Source organism: Nerophis lumbriciformis, linkage group LG15 (genome assembly GCF_033978685.3).
Source record: "Nerophis lumbriciformis linkage group LG15, RoL_Nlum_v2.1, whole genome shotgun sequence".
In the NCBI taxonomy this organism is placed as follows: Eukaryota; Metazoa; Chordata; class Actinopteri; order Syngnathiformes; family Syngnathidae; genus Nerophis; species Nerophis lumbriciformis.
In genome coordinates, this window is record NC_084562.2 from 20,661,174 (window position 1) to 20,677,606 (window position 16,433).

The following is a 16,433-nucleotide window of genomic DNA, read 5'->3' on the forward strand; positions in this document are numbered from 1 at the left end:
TACTATGCAAATATAAACAAGCTTGTTGTGAAAAATGAGTTGGAATTTGACAAAATAAAGGTCACAATTTCTCAAGAAAAACATAAAATGTTAGCTGTATTACAATAAAAGTTGTCATTTTACTCAACGCAAGTCAGAATTTTACAAGAAGAACTGAACATTTGTGCAATATTATGATAAAAGTTGGAAATTTACTCAATAACAGTCGCAATTTTACAAGGAAAGCTTAAAATGTTGGCAATTATATGAAAAGAGTCGTCATTTACTCGACAAAAGTCACAATTTTATAAGAAAACTTAAATTTTGTCAATATTATAGTAATAATCTGAATTTTACTCGGCAAAATTGCGACAAGTCATCATTTTACTCAAAAAATGTCACTGTTTTACAAGAACAAACAAATTGGCAATATTGCGATACAAGTCCTAATTATGTATGACAAATGTCATCGTTTTGCATTAAAATGCAATAATTTTACATAAAAAAAAGTGATAATTTTACGAAAAAATATTGCAATATTACAGAAACAGAAAGAATATGAGAAATTGTTCCCAATTTTATAAGATAACAGTCGACACATTGTGAGAAAAAGACTGCTTTTTTTTTTTGTTTGTAATTGGTTTTTAATCTTCATTATTTACTTCAAGTTATTACCGTATGTCTTTATATACATATTTATTTTATTTTTTTAATTAATTTTGGCCAAAGAGGGCGCATTTCAATTCCTTACACACACTTGTTATTTCATATGTAGGCCAGAGGGGGAGCACTTCAAATTTTTACACTCACTTGTTATTTCATATGTTGACCAGAGGGGGAGCACTTTTTAAAAACCGACACAGTCAATTTGAAAAATCCCTCCTTTTTTGGGACCACCCTAATTTTGATAGATTTCACCACCAGGGGTGCAAATGAGACATTCTCTATTAGATGCAATGGTTCTTTTGTATTGGGACCATGATTTATGTCATCACTTGTTCACACCTCCTCATATGGAAGGTACTTTTCCTTCTTGATGTCTCAAGAAGGGTAGGAATACAAGAACACACACACACACACTAATACACACATTCGTGTATTAGTGACCTTCTTGAGACCTCTGAAAAATGCCTATTTCTTTAGGACCACCCTTTCTAGATATATAAAGATGTGTATGTACATCATTATTAATATATACATACTATGCAAATATAAACAAGCTTGTTGTGAAAAAGGGGTTGGAATTTGCCAAAATAAAGGTCACAATTTCTCAAGAAAAACTTAAAATGTTAGCTGTATTTTAATAAAAGTTGTCATTTTACTCAATGCAAGTCAGAATTTTACAAAAAAAAATGAACATTTGTGCAATATTATGATACAAGTTGGAATTTTACTCAATAACAGTCGCAATTTTACAAGAAAAGCTTAAAATGTTGGCAATTTTATGAAAAGAGTCGTCATTTACTCGACAAAAGTCACAATTTTATAAGAAAACTTAAATGTTGTCAATATTATAGTAATAATCTAAATTTTACTCGGCAAAATTGCGACAAGTCATCATTTTACTCAAAAAATTTCACTGTTTTACAAGAACAACAAACAAATTGGCAATATTGCGATACAAGTCCTAATTTTATATGACAAATGTCACCGTTTTGCATTAAAAAGTCCTAATTTTACGAGAAAATATTGCAATATTACAGAAACAGAAAGAATATGAGAAATTGTTCCCAATTTCCATATCCAAAAGTCGACACATTGTGAGAAAAAGACTGCTTTTAATTTATTTAATTTTTTTGTTGTTGTTGTTTGTAATTGTTTTTTAATCTTCATTATTTACTTCAAGTTATTAGCATTTGTCTTTATACACATATTTATTTTATTTTTTATATTAATTTTGGCCAAAGGGGGCACATTTCAATTTCTTACACACACTTGTTATTTCATATGTAGGCCAGAGGGGGAGCACTTCAAATTTGTACACTCACTTGTTATTTCATATGTTGACCAGAAGGGGAGCACTTTTTAAAAACCGACACACAGTCAATTTGAAAAATCCCTCCTTTTTTGGGACCACCCTAATTTTGATAGATTTCACCACCAGGTGTGCAAATGAGACATTCTCTATTCACACACACACACACACACACACACACACACACACACACACACACACACACACACACACACACACACACACACACACACACACACACACAGATTAATGGAGACATATTTTGCATGAACATAGTGGCTGGGAGTCAAGTTTTTTGAAAAGAATAAACTGCCCAGACGTTGTGCAGCCCTGGAAAAAAAAGAGCCTTCACTAAGAGTCTTCAGGTGGTGTTACATATCCGCAGCTCGGTTTCCAAATTCCGTCTTTGGTTCAAAGCAGCCAAGTAGATCACAGCAGAAAGAAGAAGTGGCGCGAACCTAAATCTGGACTTTTTATTTATTTATTTATTTTACACACCTAATGTTGAATATTTTTTTCATATCGTATCTTGCCCTCGTTGCTATTTATCTTGCAATCTCAAGCGGCGGCGGCCTGATCGAGCGTGGGATTCGCACATCTGTCTCACAGCGAGGAGGTTTCAGTTCAGGACTCTCTTTGTGGTGTTTTTCTCCTGATTGTGTGAGTTTACCCATGGTGTTTGGCTTTTTAATAACTTCCGAGGCAGACAACATTGCACACGTCTGAAACATTGTATATCATAATACCCTTTTACAGCAGGGCTATTCAACTACGTAATGAAGAGGGCCGCGGTTTCAAGAGCCCAAGGTCTCAGGGCCCGGGGTCATGAAAATGTAGATATTTCTTTAGAAAGTGCCTCCTTTTAAGACTGTGTTTACTTATTTACAAAATAAACACATCACACTGTCAATAAATTCATTATTCTGCCCTCTCTACTCGTTTCCGGCGTGTGCAGCCGGACAGATAGTTAACAGCAAGTTTTGTCGATGATTGAAGTTCCTTCTTTTGAATAATTTTTATTCCTCAGTTTTATTTCCTTTATTTAGCTTTTTAAGAATGCAAATATAAACATGACAAAAGTATATCGTCCATCGTGTATTTTTACATAAATAATGTCCATTGTGTACAGTTGTGCTCATAAGTTTACATACCCTGGGAGAATTTATGATTTCTTGGCCATTCTTCAGAGAATATGAATGATCACACAAAAACCTTTCTTCCACTCATGCTTAATGGTTGTGTGAAGATATTTATTGGCAAACAACTGTGTTTACTCTTTTTAAATCAAAATGACAAAAGAAAGTACCCAAATGACCCTGATCAAAAGTTTACATACCCCAGTGACTTTGATCTGATAACATGCACAAACGTTGACACAAACAGGTTTGAATGGCTAATCAAGGTTCCAATCGTCACTTGTGACCTGTTTGTTTGTAATTAATGTGTGTGTATAAAAGGTCAGTGAGTTTTTGGGCTTCTGACAGACCATTGCATCTTTCATCCAGTGCTGCACAGATGTTTCTGGATTCTGAGTCTTGGGGAAGGCAAAATAATTGTCAAAGGATCTGCGAGAAAAGGTTATTGAACTGCATAAAACAGGAAAGGGGTATAAAAAGATATCCAAGGAATTGAGAATGCCAATCAGCAGTGTTCAAACGCTGATTAAGAAGTAGAAAATGAGAAATTCAGGTAGACCAGCAAAGATTTCAGCCACAACTGCCAGGAAAATTGTTCGAGATGCAAAGAAAAATCCACAAATAACTTCAGCTGAAATACAGAACTCTGTGCTGCACAGATGTTTCTGGATTCTGAGTCATGGGGAAGGCAACATAATTATCAAAGGATCTGCGAGAAAAGGTCATTGAACTGCATAAGACAGGAAAGGGGTATAAAAGAGAAAAGGTAATTGAACTGCATAAGACAGGAAAGGGGTATAAAAAGATATCCAAGGAATTGAGAATGCCAATCAGCAGTGTTCAAACGTTGATTAAGAAGTAGAAAATGAGAAATTCAGGTAGATCAGCAAAGATTTCAGCCACAACTGCCAGGAAAATTGTTCGAGATGCAAAGAAAAATCCACAAATAACTTCAGCTGAAATACAGGACTCTCTGAAAAATTGTGGTGTGGCTGTTTCAAGATGCACAATAAGGAGGCGCTTGAAGAAAAATGGGCTGCATGGTCGAGTCGCCAGAAGAAAGCCATCACTCCAAATTATTTTGTTACAGAAGTTTTGAGGCTTGTCTCTGTGCTGTTTGGCGTAATGTAAGCGGGATACTTTGTGACGTTTGCGCAGAAATGGCTTTCTTCTGGTTTTTGTGTTATCATTCATATTCTCTGAAGAATGGCCAAGAAATCATAAATTCTCCCAGGGCATGTACATTTATGAGCACGACTGTATGTTACATACCGGACTATAAGACGCACTGCCGATGAATGGTCTATGTTTTGATCTTTTTTCATATATAAGGCGCACCATATTATAGGGCGCATTAAAGTAGTCATATTATTATAATTTTTTTCTAAATGTAAAACCCTTCCTTGTGGTCTACATAACATGTAATGGTGGTTCTTTGGTCAAAATGTTGCATAGATGATGTTTTACAGATCATCTTCAAGCCACTTTCTGACAGTCGCTTCCGGATGCGCCGTTTTGTGGGCGGGTCTTATTTACGTGGCTCACCTTCGGCAGCGTCTTCTCCCCGTCATCTTTGTTGTAGTGGTGTAGCGTGCAAGGACGGGAGTGGAAGAAGTGTCAAAAGATGGAGCTAACTGTTTTAATGACATTCAGACTTTACTCTAATCAGTAACGGAGCAGCATCTCCTCATCTGGAGACAACAACACTGAAAAAAATCCGTCCGACCGAACACTCTAATAACTAAAGTTCCTTCGGTGAATAATGTAAACTCACTACACCGGTATGTTTTAACGCTTTCATGGCGAGTTTACTGACAGATATAAGTAAGAACTTTACACTACTTTATATTAGAAATGGCAACAGCGGAGGATGAATGTCCCATAAGAAGAAGATAGAGAAAAAAGAAGAAGCTTATGGACTACGGCGCGCAATTTTTCAGGATTTATGCAGATCCCAAATACAGATCAGCAGGTACCAAAAGGTAAGGAAAGTTGCTTTTGCAATAATATTACGAAACAAAACGCCAGATAATGTCTTACTTTATACACACACCATAATAATACTTGTATGTTGAAGCACATCAAACGGTGCAGTCTACACGTATCTTTTATGTTTGACTGACATCTACTGGTCACACTCATCATTACACCATGTACCAAATAAAATTGCTTCGAGGTGGGTAAGATCAACCCAACTTATTCCTTACATTAGGCGCACCGGATTATAAGGCGCACTGTCGAGTTTTGAGGAAAAAAATAATAATTTTAAGTGTGCTTTATAGCCCGAAAAATACGGTATATAAAATGGAAGGTTTAGTCTTAATACACACAGCAAACATTGCAGATCCATCCATCCATTTTTCACCGCTTGTCCCTTTTGGGGTCGCTGGAGCCTATCTCAGTTGAAAATTAAACCGAAGTTGTAGCTTTATCGCCCTCTGCTGGTAAAATGTTGCACTACAAAACCCATTTTAACCATTTTTTATCGCCAGAGTGAAACAGGCAAAAAACAAGACGACCACAAATACAAAAGACATCACAAAGTCAGCAATTTCAATTACATTCATACTTTGATGTCCAGTCGCTGTTAAAAGTCCGATTTTCGCGATTTATTTTGGGGTTTTTTCAGGGTAGATAGTGCCATCTTCTTCTACTCACCCCTACTGCTGCTTCATTGTGACACATATGCTTCGCTGTTGCCCCCTGCCTGGTGGCGGGAGTACTGCGTCCATGAGCGACCCTGTTTTGAATGGTTGATTGATTGATTGATTGAAACTTTTATTAGTACATTGCACAGTTCAGTACATATTCCGTACAATTGACCACTAAATGGTAACACCCGAATACGTTTTTCAACTTGTTTAAGTCGGGGTCCACGTAAATCAATTAACAGGGTTAGCAGTGTGTATAAGAGTGTTTCAGTAGGGTGTGTGAGAGGAAAACATTTTAGTTGTTTATTTGAGAGCATTTCAGTAGTGTATGTAAGAGCATTTCAGTAGTGTGTATAAGAGTGTTTCAGTAGTGTGTATAGGAGTGTTTCAGTAGTGTGTGTGAGAAATAGATTTCAGTTGTTTATGTGAGAGCATTTCAGTAGTGTGTATAAGAGTGTTTCAGTAGTGTGTGTGTGAGAAAATATTTCTGTTATTTATGTGAGAGCATTTCAGTAGTGTGTACAAGAGCATTTCAGTAGTGTGTATAAGAGTGTTTCAGTAGTGTGTGTGTTAGAAAAATATTTCAGTTGTTTATGTGAGAGCATTTCAGTAGTGTAGTTGAGAGGTAATTCTGAATAATGTCCCTAAAGGCCTCTCATATTGAACAGCCCTTCTTTACGTCATAGCAAGTGCAACTTCGAGAAATGCGTCTTTTTTTCAGGCGTAAAATCAACTTTTGCAGCTTGTTGGATAAAAATAAAAATGTGATTGATTGGTCAGCCCGTGGAAGTTAAAAGGCTTTTTAACTCAGATGGCGTCATGCTCTCTGCCTTCATTGATGTTTCTTTGTCTTTGCATGTCCAGCAGCGCTGCGCCTTCGCTGATGAATACTGACATGTACGGTATTGTACTGACGGACGCTTCAAAGTGGAACAGAGCGATTTAAGAGTGACCCCATGTGGCTGAAGTTATCCATCATGCCATTGTGAAGTTGCAACCGCTCACTTAGGTTTTTACAAAAACTGCCATTGGAACTTTTGTGATGGTCCAAAAAAGGGCTGCTAATTATTCATGTATTCATTTTTAATGCCGCTTGTCCTCATTCGGTCGCAGGTGAGCTGGAGCGCGTCTGAAATGGGCTGAGAAGTCGATTACACCCTTGACTGGGGTGGCAAAAATGGCCCAAAATTAAATACAGATTTCTATTTCCCTGAAAACCAAATTATTTTGATAAAGATTTCGATTTTGGGGCAATTACAGTGGTTCTATTATGAAAAAACAACAACTTTTCTTACCTATTTTTGTGTATTTGGGGTCTCCATAAGTCCGTTCCCCTGGGATGCAGACGGAACACTCTGGACAGGACGTGCAGCTAAGAACATGGTTTATTGTCGAAATCCAACAAGTACAAAAAACTGAAAACAAGTCAGAGGAAAAACGTGCCGATCGCACTGGACACTAACGCTAACACTTGGCATAGACTAGAGATAAAGAATACTCACGTAACTGTGGCAAGAAGCAAACAATGAAGCCAGGCCGACTGACCGGCAAGGCAGGATTAAATAGTCCTTCTGATTAGTGCTCGGAAAACAGGTGAGCGTCCCGAGCACCAATCAAAGACAGGTGGAAACAATAAGCACCCACGGTAACTGAAAACAAACAAGGGTGCACAAAAACAGGAACTAAGGTAGTCCAAAACTAACAGAATTTAACAAAAACATGATCCGGGCCACGGATCATGACACCGAAAATGTGAAATCAAACCACGGAGGCGTAACTCATGTGGTTCCTCAGCAGGCACAAGACATTGATACAACGTTGATTATACGTACATGTTCTTTAAAAGTGACCTTGAAACAACGATGCAAAATTGTTGTGTTTGTAAATTCAGACAACGTTGGTGTCTAACGTTGGATCAACGTTGTTGGTTGGGAAATGACCAAAATTCAATGGTCAAATCATCGTAAAAAAAAAACAATCATTGAATAAACGTCGTCAAAAAGCATGTTGTTTCAATGTTGTATTTGTGTTGTAGAATATTGGTTAGGAAATTACCAAATTTCAATGGTCAAATCAACGTCAGAACCCAACATTGAATAAACACTGTCAAAAATCAGGTTGTTTCAATGTTGTATTTGTGTTGTAGAATATTGGTTGAAAAATGACCAAAATTCAATGGTCAAATCAACGTCAGATCCCAACATTGATTAAACGTCGTCAAAAAGCATGTTGTTTCAACGTTGTATTTGTGTTGTAGAATATTGGTTGGGATTTGACCAAAATTCAATGTTCAAATCAATGTCAGAACCCAACATTGATTAAACGTCAAAAAACATGTTGTTTCAACGTTGTATTTGTGTTGTGGAATATTGGTTGAAAAAGGACCAAAATTCAATGGTCAAATCAAGGTCAGAACCCAACATTGATTAAACGTCAAAAAGTATGTTGTTTCAACGTTGTATTTGTGTTGTGGAATATTGGTTGAAAAATGACCAAAATTCAATGGTCAAATCAACGTCAGAACCCATCATTGATTAAATGTTGTCAAAAAGCATATTGTTTCAATGTTGTATTTGTGTTGTAGAATATTGGTTGAAAATGACCAAAATTCAATGGTCAAATCAACGTCAGAACCCATCATTGATTAAATGTTGTCAAAAAGCATATTGTTTCAACGTTGTATTTGTGTTGTAGAATATTGGTTGAAAAATGACCAAAATTCAATGGTCCAATCAACGTCAGATCCCAACATTGATTAGACGTCGTCAAAAAGCATGTTGTTTCAACGTTGTATTTGTGTTGTAGAATATTGGTTGGGAATTGACCAAAATTCAATGGTCAAATCAAGATCAGAACCCATCATTGATTAAACGTTGTCAAAAAGCATGTTGTTTAAACGTTGTATTTGTGTTGTAGAATATTGTTTGGGAATTGACCAAAATTCAATGTTCAAATCAATGTCAGAACCCAACATTGATTAAACGTCAAAAAGTATGTTGTTTCAACATTGTATTTGTTTTGTGGAACATTGGTTGAAAATGACCAAAATTCAATGGTCAAATCAACGTCAGAAACCATCATTGATTAAACGTCGTCAAAAAGCATGTTCTTTCAACGTTGTATTTGTGTTGTAGAATATTGGTTGAAAAATGACCAAAATTCAATGGTCAAATCAACGTCAGAACCCAACATTGATTAAACGTCAAAAAGTATGTTGTTTCAACGTTGTATTTGTGTTGTGGAATATTGGTTGGGAAATGACCAATTTTCAAAGGTCAAATCAACGTCAGAACCCAACATTGATTAAACGTCGTCAAAAAGCATGTTGTTTCAACGTTGTTTTTGTGTTTTAGATTATTGGTTGAAAAATGACCAAAATGCAATGGTCAAATCAACGTTAGATCCCAACATTGATTAAACATCAAAAAGTATGTTGTTTCAACGTTGTATTTGTGTTGTAGAATATTGGTTGGGAATTGACCACAATTCAATGGTCAAATCGACGTCAGAACCCAACATTGATTAAACGTCGTCAAAAAGCATGTTGTTTCAACGTTGTATTTGTGTTGTAGATTGTTGGTTGGGAATTGACCAACATTTAATAGTCAAATCAACGTCAGAACCCAACATTGATTAAACGTCTTCAAAAAGCATGTTGTTTCAACGTTGTTTTTGTGTTGTAGATTATTGGTTGGGAATTGACCAAAATTCAATGGTCAAATCAACGTCAGAACCCATCATTGATTAAACGTCTTCAAAAAGCATGTTGTTTCAACGTTGTATTTGTGTTGTAGATTGTTGGTTGGAAAATGATCAATATTCAATGTTCGAATCTACGTCAGAACCCAACATTGATTAAACGTTATCAAAAAGTATGTTGTTTCAACGTTGTATTTGTGTTGTAGAATATTGGTTGGGAATTGACCACAATTCAATGGTCAAATCGACGTCAGAACCCAACATTGATTAAACGTCGTCAAAAAGCATGTTGTTTCAACATTGTATTTGTGTTGTAGAATATTGGTTGGAAATCGACCAAAATTCAATGTCCAAATCAACGTCAGAACCCAACATTGATTAAACGTCGTCAAAAAGCATGTTGTTTCAACGTTATGTTTGAGGTGTTCAATGTCAGCACATAATTCAACAAGTTTTCAACGTTGTTTTAATGTCTCGTGTCCACTCGGTCGATTTCAGCCTTTTTGTGTCGCAGACTCGAACCTGGGCCGTCCGCATGAGAGGCGAGCGTGCGTGCTAACCACCGAGCTAAAAGCCCAAGCTTGCATCTCTGAAGTGTTCAAATATTCAAATACATATATTTGTATCTTTATCCATTAGAGTATTTTTGTAAACATTGAATACTTTTCTCTTGACTTTATTATTTTTTTTTTTTTTTACAACTTTTTCATCATGTGGGCGGGGCCTCCTCTGAAGGGTATGATAGAAGCCTTTTTATTGGCCAGTCCCAGACAATGGCGTGACGACTGTTAACAATTGGAGGGAAATACCACATAGGAGTGGGCGATACTGACCAATACAAATACTACACATTTGTAGTTGAGTCGTGATGAAATGAAAAACAAAAAACATTTGTTGCATAAAAAAAAAAAAAAAAAATAAATAAAATGTTTTTCTTTTCGACCAAAACAGTTTTTGGTTTGTTTGAAAATATATTTTTTTCATTTGAAATACAATGTTTTGTTTGCAAAACATTTTTTGGGGTTGCAATTTTTTCGAAACTGTTGCAAATCGATGTTTTTGTTTGGTTGCACAAAATGACACACACTTTTTCCTGAATACTACGCCACAAATTGATGTTGTAATTTAATAAAGAAATACAAGTGTTATCGTGTTGTCATATCGCATTGTTGTTTGTAATAACAATGATTACAAATCTCTAATCAACTACTGCATTTGTACTAAATCTGCTATTTTGTTTAGCTGGGTTTCTGTTGCCATAAAGAGCTTTATTTTGTTCCCCCTGGAGTAAAAATGGATTTGTGTTGTGGTGATGCTGTGCCTCATTACTGTAGCTTGGTGTCTCTCCAAGGACTTATTAAGGATTAAGTACATCAAAGAGTGCCAGCACGTACCTACAGCATCTTCTGTGGTCCAGTCTCCAAGCACAGCTCTTTCACCTTTAACTCCCTTTATGTTCATGTAGAGCATCGGTGGGTTGTATTGTGTAGAAAAAGACATCGGTAAGATTGAAGTTAGCTTTTTCAGTCGGCTTATTGTTATTTGTAGTACATAAAAACAAATATGTTTAAATAACAGAACACACATCAGCCCACATGGCCCTTTTTGACCTCATTAAGTGGAGTCTCCTCCAACAAGGATGGGTATGCTACATACATGCTAATGATTAGCATTAGCGATTTTGCATGGCGATTTTAGCACCTCCAAATTTGGTCATTTAAAATTTTAACTAAGATGCAGGTACACTCAAACAGCTGATTCAAAAAAGATGTTGTTTCAATGTTGTGTTTTTGTTGTAGAATATTGGATGGGAAATTACCAAATTTCAATAGTCAAATGAGCATCAGAATCCTAAATTGATAAAACGTCGACAAAAATGAATTTTTCAATGTTGTATTTTTGTTGTAGAATTTTGGTTGGAAAATGACCGAAATTCAATGGTCAGATGAACGTTAGAAGCCAACATTGATAAACCTCATCAAAAAGATGTTGTGTTTTTGTTGTAGGGTATTGCTTGGAAAATGACCAGAATTCAATGGTCAAATGAACGTTAGAACCCAACATTAAATACACAATGTCCAAAAGATGTTGTTTCAATGTTGTATTTTTGTTGTAGAATATTGGTTGAGAAATGACCAAAATTCAATGGTCAAATGAACGTCAGAACCCAACATTGATAAAACGTCCTCAAAAATATGTTTCAATGTTGTATTTTTGTTGTACAATATTAGTTGGAAAATGACCAAAATTCATTGGTCATATCAACGTCAGAACCCAACATTGATTAAACGTTGTCAAAAATATATTGTTTCAATGTTGTGTTTTTGTTGGAGAATATTGGTTGGGAAATGACCGAAATTCAATATTCAAATGAACGTCATATCCCAACATTGATAAACGTCATCAAAAAGATGTTGTGTTTTTGTTGTAGGGTATTACGTGGAATATGACCAAAACTCAATGGTCAAATAAACATTAGAACCCAACATGTCATGATGTCAAAAATATGTCGTTTCAAAGTTTTTGTTGTAGAATATTGTGTTTGAAATTTACCAAAATTCAATGGTCAAATGAAGGTCAGAACCCAACAATGAATAAACGTAGTCAAAAGTATGTTGTTTCAATGTTGTATTTTTGTTGTCCAATATTGTTTGGAAAATGACCAAATTTCAATCGTCAAATGAACGTCAGAACCCAACATTGAATAAACATTGTCAAAACGCATGTTGTTTCAATGTTGTATTTTTGTTGTAAGACATTGAATGGAAAATTAACACAATTCATTGGTGAGATGAATGTCAGAACCCAACATTGATTAATCGTCGTCAAAAAAATGTTGTTTCATTGTAGTATTTTAGTTGTAGAAGATTGGTTGGAAAATGACCAAATGTCAATGGTCAAATGAACGTCAGAACCCAACATTGAATACACGTTGTCAAAAAGATGTTTTAATGTTGTATTTTTGTTGTAGAATATTGGTTGAAAAATGACCAAAATTCAATGGTCAGATGAACATTCGAACCAACATTGAATAAACATCGTCAAAAACATGTTGTGTTTTTGTTCTAGAATATTGGTTGGAAAATGACCAAAATTCAATGGTCAGATGAACGTCAGAACCAAACATTGAATAATTGTTGTCAAAAATATGTTGTTTCAATGTTGTATTTTTGTTGTAGAATATTGGTTGGAATATAACCAAAATTCAATCGCCAAATGAACGTCAGAACCCAACATTGATTAAACGTGGTCAAAAAGACGTTGTTTCAATGTTGTAGAATAGTGGTTGAAAAATGACCAAAATTCAATGGCAAGATGAACGTTAGAACCCAATATTGAATAACGGTCGTCAAAAAGATGTTGTTTCAATGTTGTATTTGTGTTGTAGAATATTGGTTGGAAAATGACCAAAATTCAATGGTCAAATCAACGTCGTCAAAAAGATGTTGTTTCAATGTTGTGTTTTTGTTGTAGAATATTGGTTGGAAAATGACCAAAATTCAATGGTCAAATGAACGTCAGATACCCAACATTGATTAAACGTCGTCAAAAAGATGTTTCAATGTTGTAGAATAGTGGTTGAAAAATGACCAAAATTCAATGGCAAGATAAACGTTAGAACCAAATATTGAATAAACATCGTCAAAAAGATGTTGTTTCAATGTTGTATTTTTGTTGTAGAATATTATTTGGAAAATGACCAAAATTCAATAGTCAAATGAACGTCAAAACCCAACATTGATTAAACATTGTCAAAAATATGTTGTTTCAATGTTGTATTTGTGTTGTAGAATATTAGTTGGAAAATGATCAAAATTCATGGGTCAAATCAACGTCAGAACCAAACATTGATTCAACGTCGTCAAAGATATGTTGTTTCAATGTTGTAGAAAAGTGGTTGAAAAATGACCCAAATTCAATGACAAGATGAACGTTAGAACCCAATATTGAATAAACGTCGTCAAAAAGATGTTGTTTCAACGTTGTATTTTTGTTGTAGAATATTGGTTGGAAAATGAACAAAATTCAATCGTCAAATGAACATCAGAACCCAACATTGATTAAACGTCCTCAAAATGATGTTGTTTCAATGTTGTAGAAAAGTGGTTAAAAAATGACCAAAATTCAATGGCAAGATGAACGTTAGAACCCAATATTGAATAAACGTTGTCAAAAAGATGTTTCAAGTTGTATTTTTGTTGTAGGACATTGGTCGGAATATAACTAAAATTCAACGATCAAATGAACGTCAGAACCCAACATTGAATAACCATTGTCAAAAATATGTTGTTTCAATGTTGTATTTGTGTTGTAGAATATTAGTTGGAAAATGACCAAAATTCATGGGTCAAATCAACGTCAGAACCAAACATTGATTCAACGTCGTCAAAAATATGTTGTTTCAATGTCGTAGAATATTGGATGGAAAATTACCAAAATTCAATCGTCAAATGAACATTAGAACCCAACATTGATTAAACATCGTCAGAAATATGTTGTTTCAATGCTGTATTTTTGTTGTAGAATATTAGTTGGAAAATGATCAAAATTCATGGGTCAAATCAACGTCAGAACCAAACATTGATTCAACGTCGTCAAAAATATGTTGTTTCAATGTTGTAGAATAGTGGTTGAAAAATGACCAAAATTCAATGGCAAGGTGCATGTTAGAACCCAATATTGAATAAACGTCATCAAAAAGATGTTGTTTCAACGTTTGTATTTTTATTGTAGAATATTGGTTGGAAGATGACCAAAATTCACTGGTCAAATGAACGTCAGAACCCAACATTGAATAAACGTTGTCAAAAAGATGTTGTTTCAATGTTGTATGTGTGTTGTAGAATATTAGTTGGAAAATGACCAAAATTCAATGGTCAAGTCAACGTCAGAACCAAACATGATTCAACGTCGTCAAAAATATGTTGTTTCCATGTTGTAGAATAATGGTTGAAAAATGACCCAAATTCAATGACAAGATGAACGTTAGAACCCAATATTGAATAAACGTCGTCAAAAAGATGTTGTTTCAACGTTGTATTTTTGTTGTAGAATATTGGTTGGAAAATGACCAAAATTCAATGGTCAAATCAACGTCGTCAAAAAGATGTTGTTTCAATGTTGTGTTTTTGTTGTAGAATATTGGTTGGAAAATGAACAAAATGCAATGGTCAAATGAACGTCAGATACCCAACATTGACTAAACGTCATCAAAAAGATGTTGTTTCAATGTTGTAGAATAGTGGTTGAAAAATGACCAAAATTCAATGACAAGATTAACGTTAGAACCCAATATTGAATAAACGTCGTCAAAAAGTTGTTGTTTCAATGTTGTATTTTTGTTGTAGAATATTGGTTGGAATATCACAAGAATTCAATAGTCAAATGAACGTCAGAACCTAACATTGAATAACTTGTTGTCAAAAAGATGTTGTTTCAATGTTGTATTTGTGTTGTAGAATATTAGTTGGAAAATGATCAAAATTCATGGGTCAAATCAACGTCAGAACCAAACATTGATTCAACGTCGTCAAAAATATGTTGTTTCAATGTTGTAGAATAGTGGTTGAAAAATGACCAAAATTCAATGGCAAGGTGCATGTTAGAACCCAATATTGAATAAACGTCGTCAATAAGTTGTTGTTTCAACGTTTGTATTTTTATTGTATAATATTGGTTGGAAGATGACCAAAATTCACTGGTCAAATGAACGTCAGAACCCAACATTGAATAAACGTTGTCAAAAAGAACGTTGTTTCAATGTTGTATGTGTGTTGTAGAATATTAGTTGGAAAATGACCAAAATTCAATGGTCAAATCAACGTCAGAAGCCAACATTGATTAAAGGTTGTCAAAAAGTATGTCGTTCCAACCTTAAGTTTGAGTTGTATAGCCTGGTTGGTAGAGTGGCCGTGCCAGCAACTTGAGGGTTCCAGGTTCGATCCTCGCGTCCACCATCCTTGTCACTACCGTTGTGTCCTTGGGCAAGACACTGGTTTAAATGTAACTTAGATATCGGGTTTCACTACGTAAAGCGCTTTGAGTCACTGGAGAAAAAGCGCTATATAAATATAATTCACTTTGTCTTGTGCCTGCCTGGTTCGCAGTGCGTCACAGTATATCCGATACATGAGTAAAAAGAAGAGTTGTGATCAAACACACGTTTAAAAAAAAGCGACTCCCCGTGTTGAGCGTCAACCAAAAAACGTGTCCCGTGTTTGTGCCCACAGGTGAGCACCTGCACGTGTGTCCTCAGGGGTACACCTGCTGCACGTCTGACATGGAAGACAAACTCCACCAGCAGAGCAAGCTGGAGTTCGAGAAGCTGGTGGAGGAGAGCAGCCACGACATGAGGGCGACGTTTGTTTCCAGGCACAAAAAGTTTGACGGTAAGTCGGAGAAGTTTGTTTGCATCCATTTCTCCCAGACAGCCTTTTTAGCGAATGCATTCAGGCGACGCCTGTCAGACGTCATGTTCGCAGACTCCTGATGGAATGATGAATAATTAGGATGGCTGGTATTAATAAGAGATGGACAGACTGCTTAGTTTGAAGGGTTTTCCCTCTCCCTGGTCTCTTTGGTACATTTGTAGACACGTGCTGGCTTGTGTTTGACACCTTTTACCCACACCGGGGTTGCGTCACGATGCTTTGCTGCAGTGAGAATACAATATTGCCTAAAGTATTTGGTCACCTGCCTTGACTCACATATCAGATAAGACTTTATTGTCATTGCACAAGTACAACGAAACTATGTTTTCAGCACAAACCCGTTCAAGATTAGACAAACAAAAAGTGTACAGGGTTACAGAACAGGAACGCTGAGATAAAAAATACAATCCAGACTGGGCTCCTGAGGGGGCCTAGTCTGGAGTGGGAAAAAACCTCCATGCAATGCACACATAAACACGTTACATTTAATCACGACAACTCACAACAGAGGGGCGGGGAGTTGGGGCCATGGAGGTCGACTGCTGCTGTGAAGCGCTGCCAG

At 35.7% G+C, this 16,433-nt stretch overlaps 1 protein-coding gene across 1 annotated transcript in view; it reads left to right on the forward strand.

Annotated features, from left to right (window-relative positions):
* gpc6a (glypican 6a) overlaps positions 1-16,433 on the forward strand; it is a 417,616-nt gene that overhangs the window by 103,221 nt on the left and 297,962 nt on the right. The window contains exon 2 of the mRNA XM_061974738.2: positions 15,671-15,829. Within this exon, the coding sequence (XP_061830722.1) occupies positions 15,671-15,829 (159 nt within the window). The remainder of the gene's footprint in view (positions 1-15,670; positions 15,830-16,433) is intronic.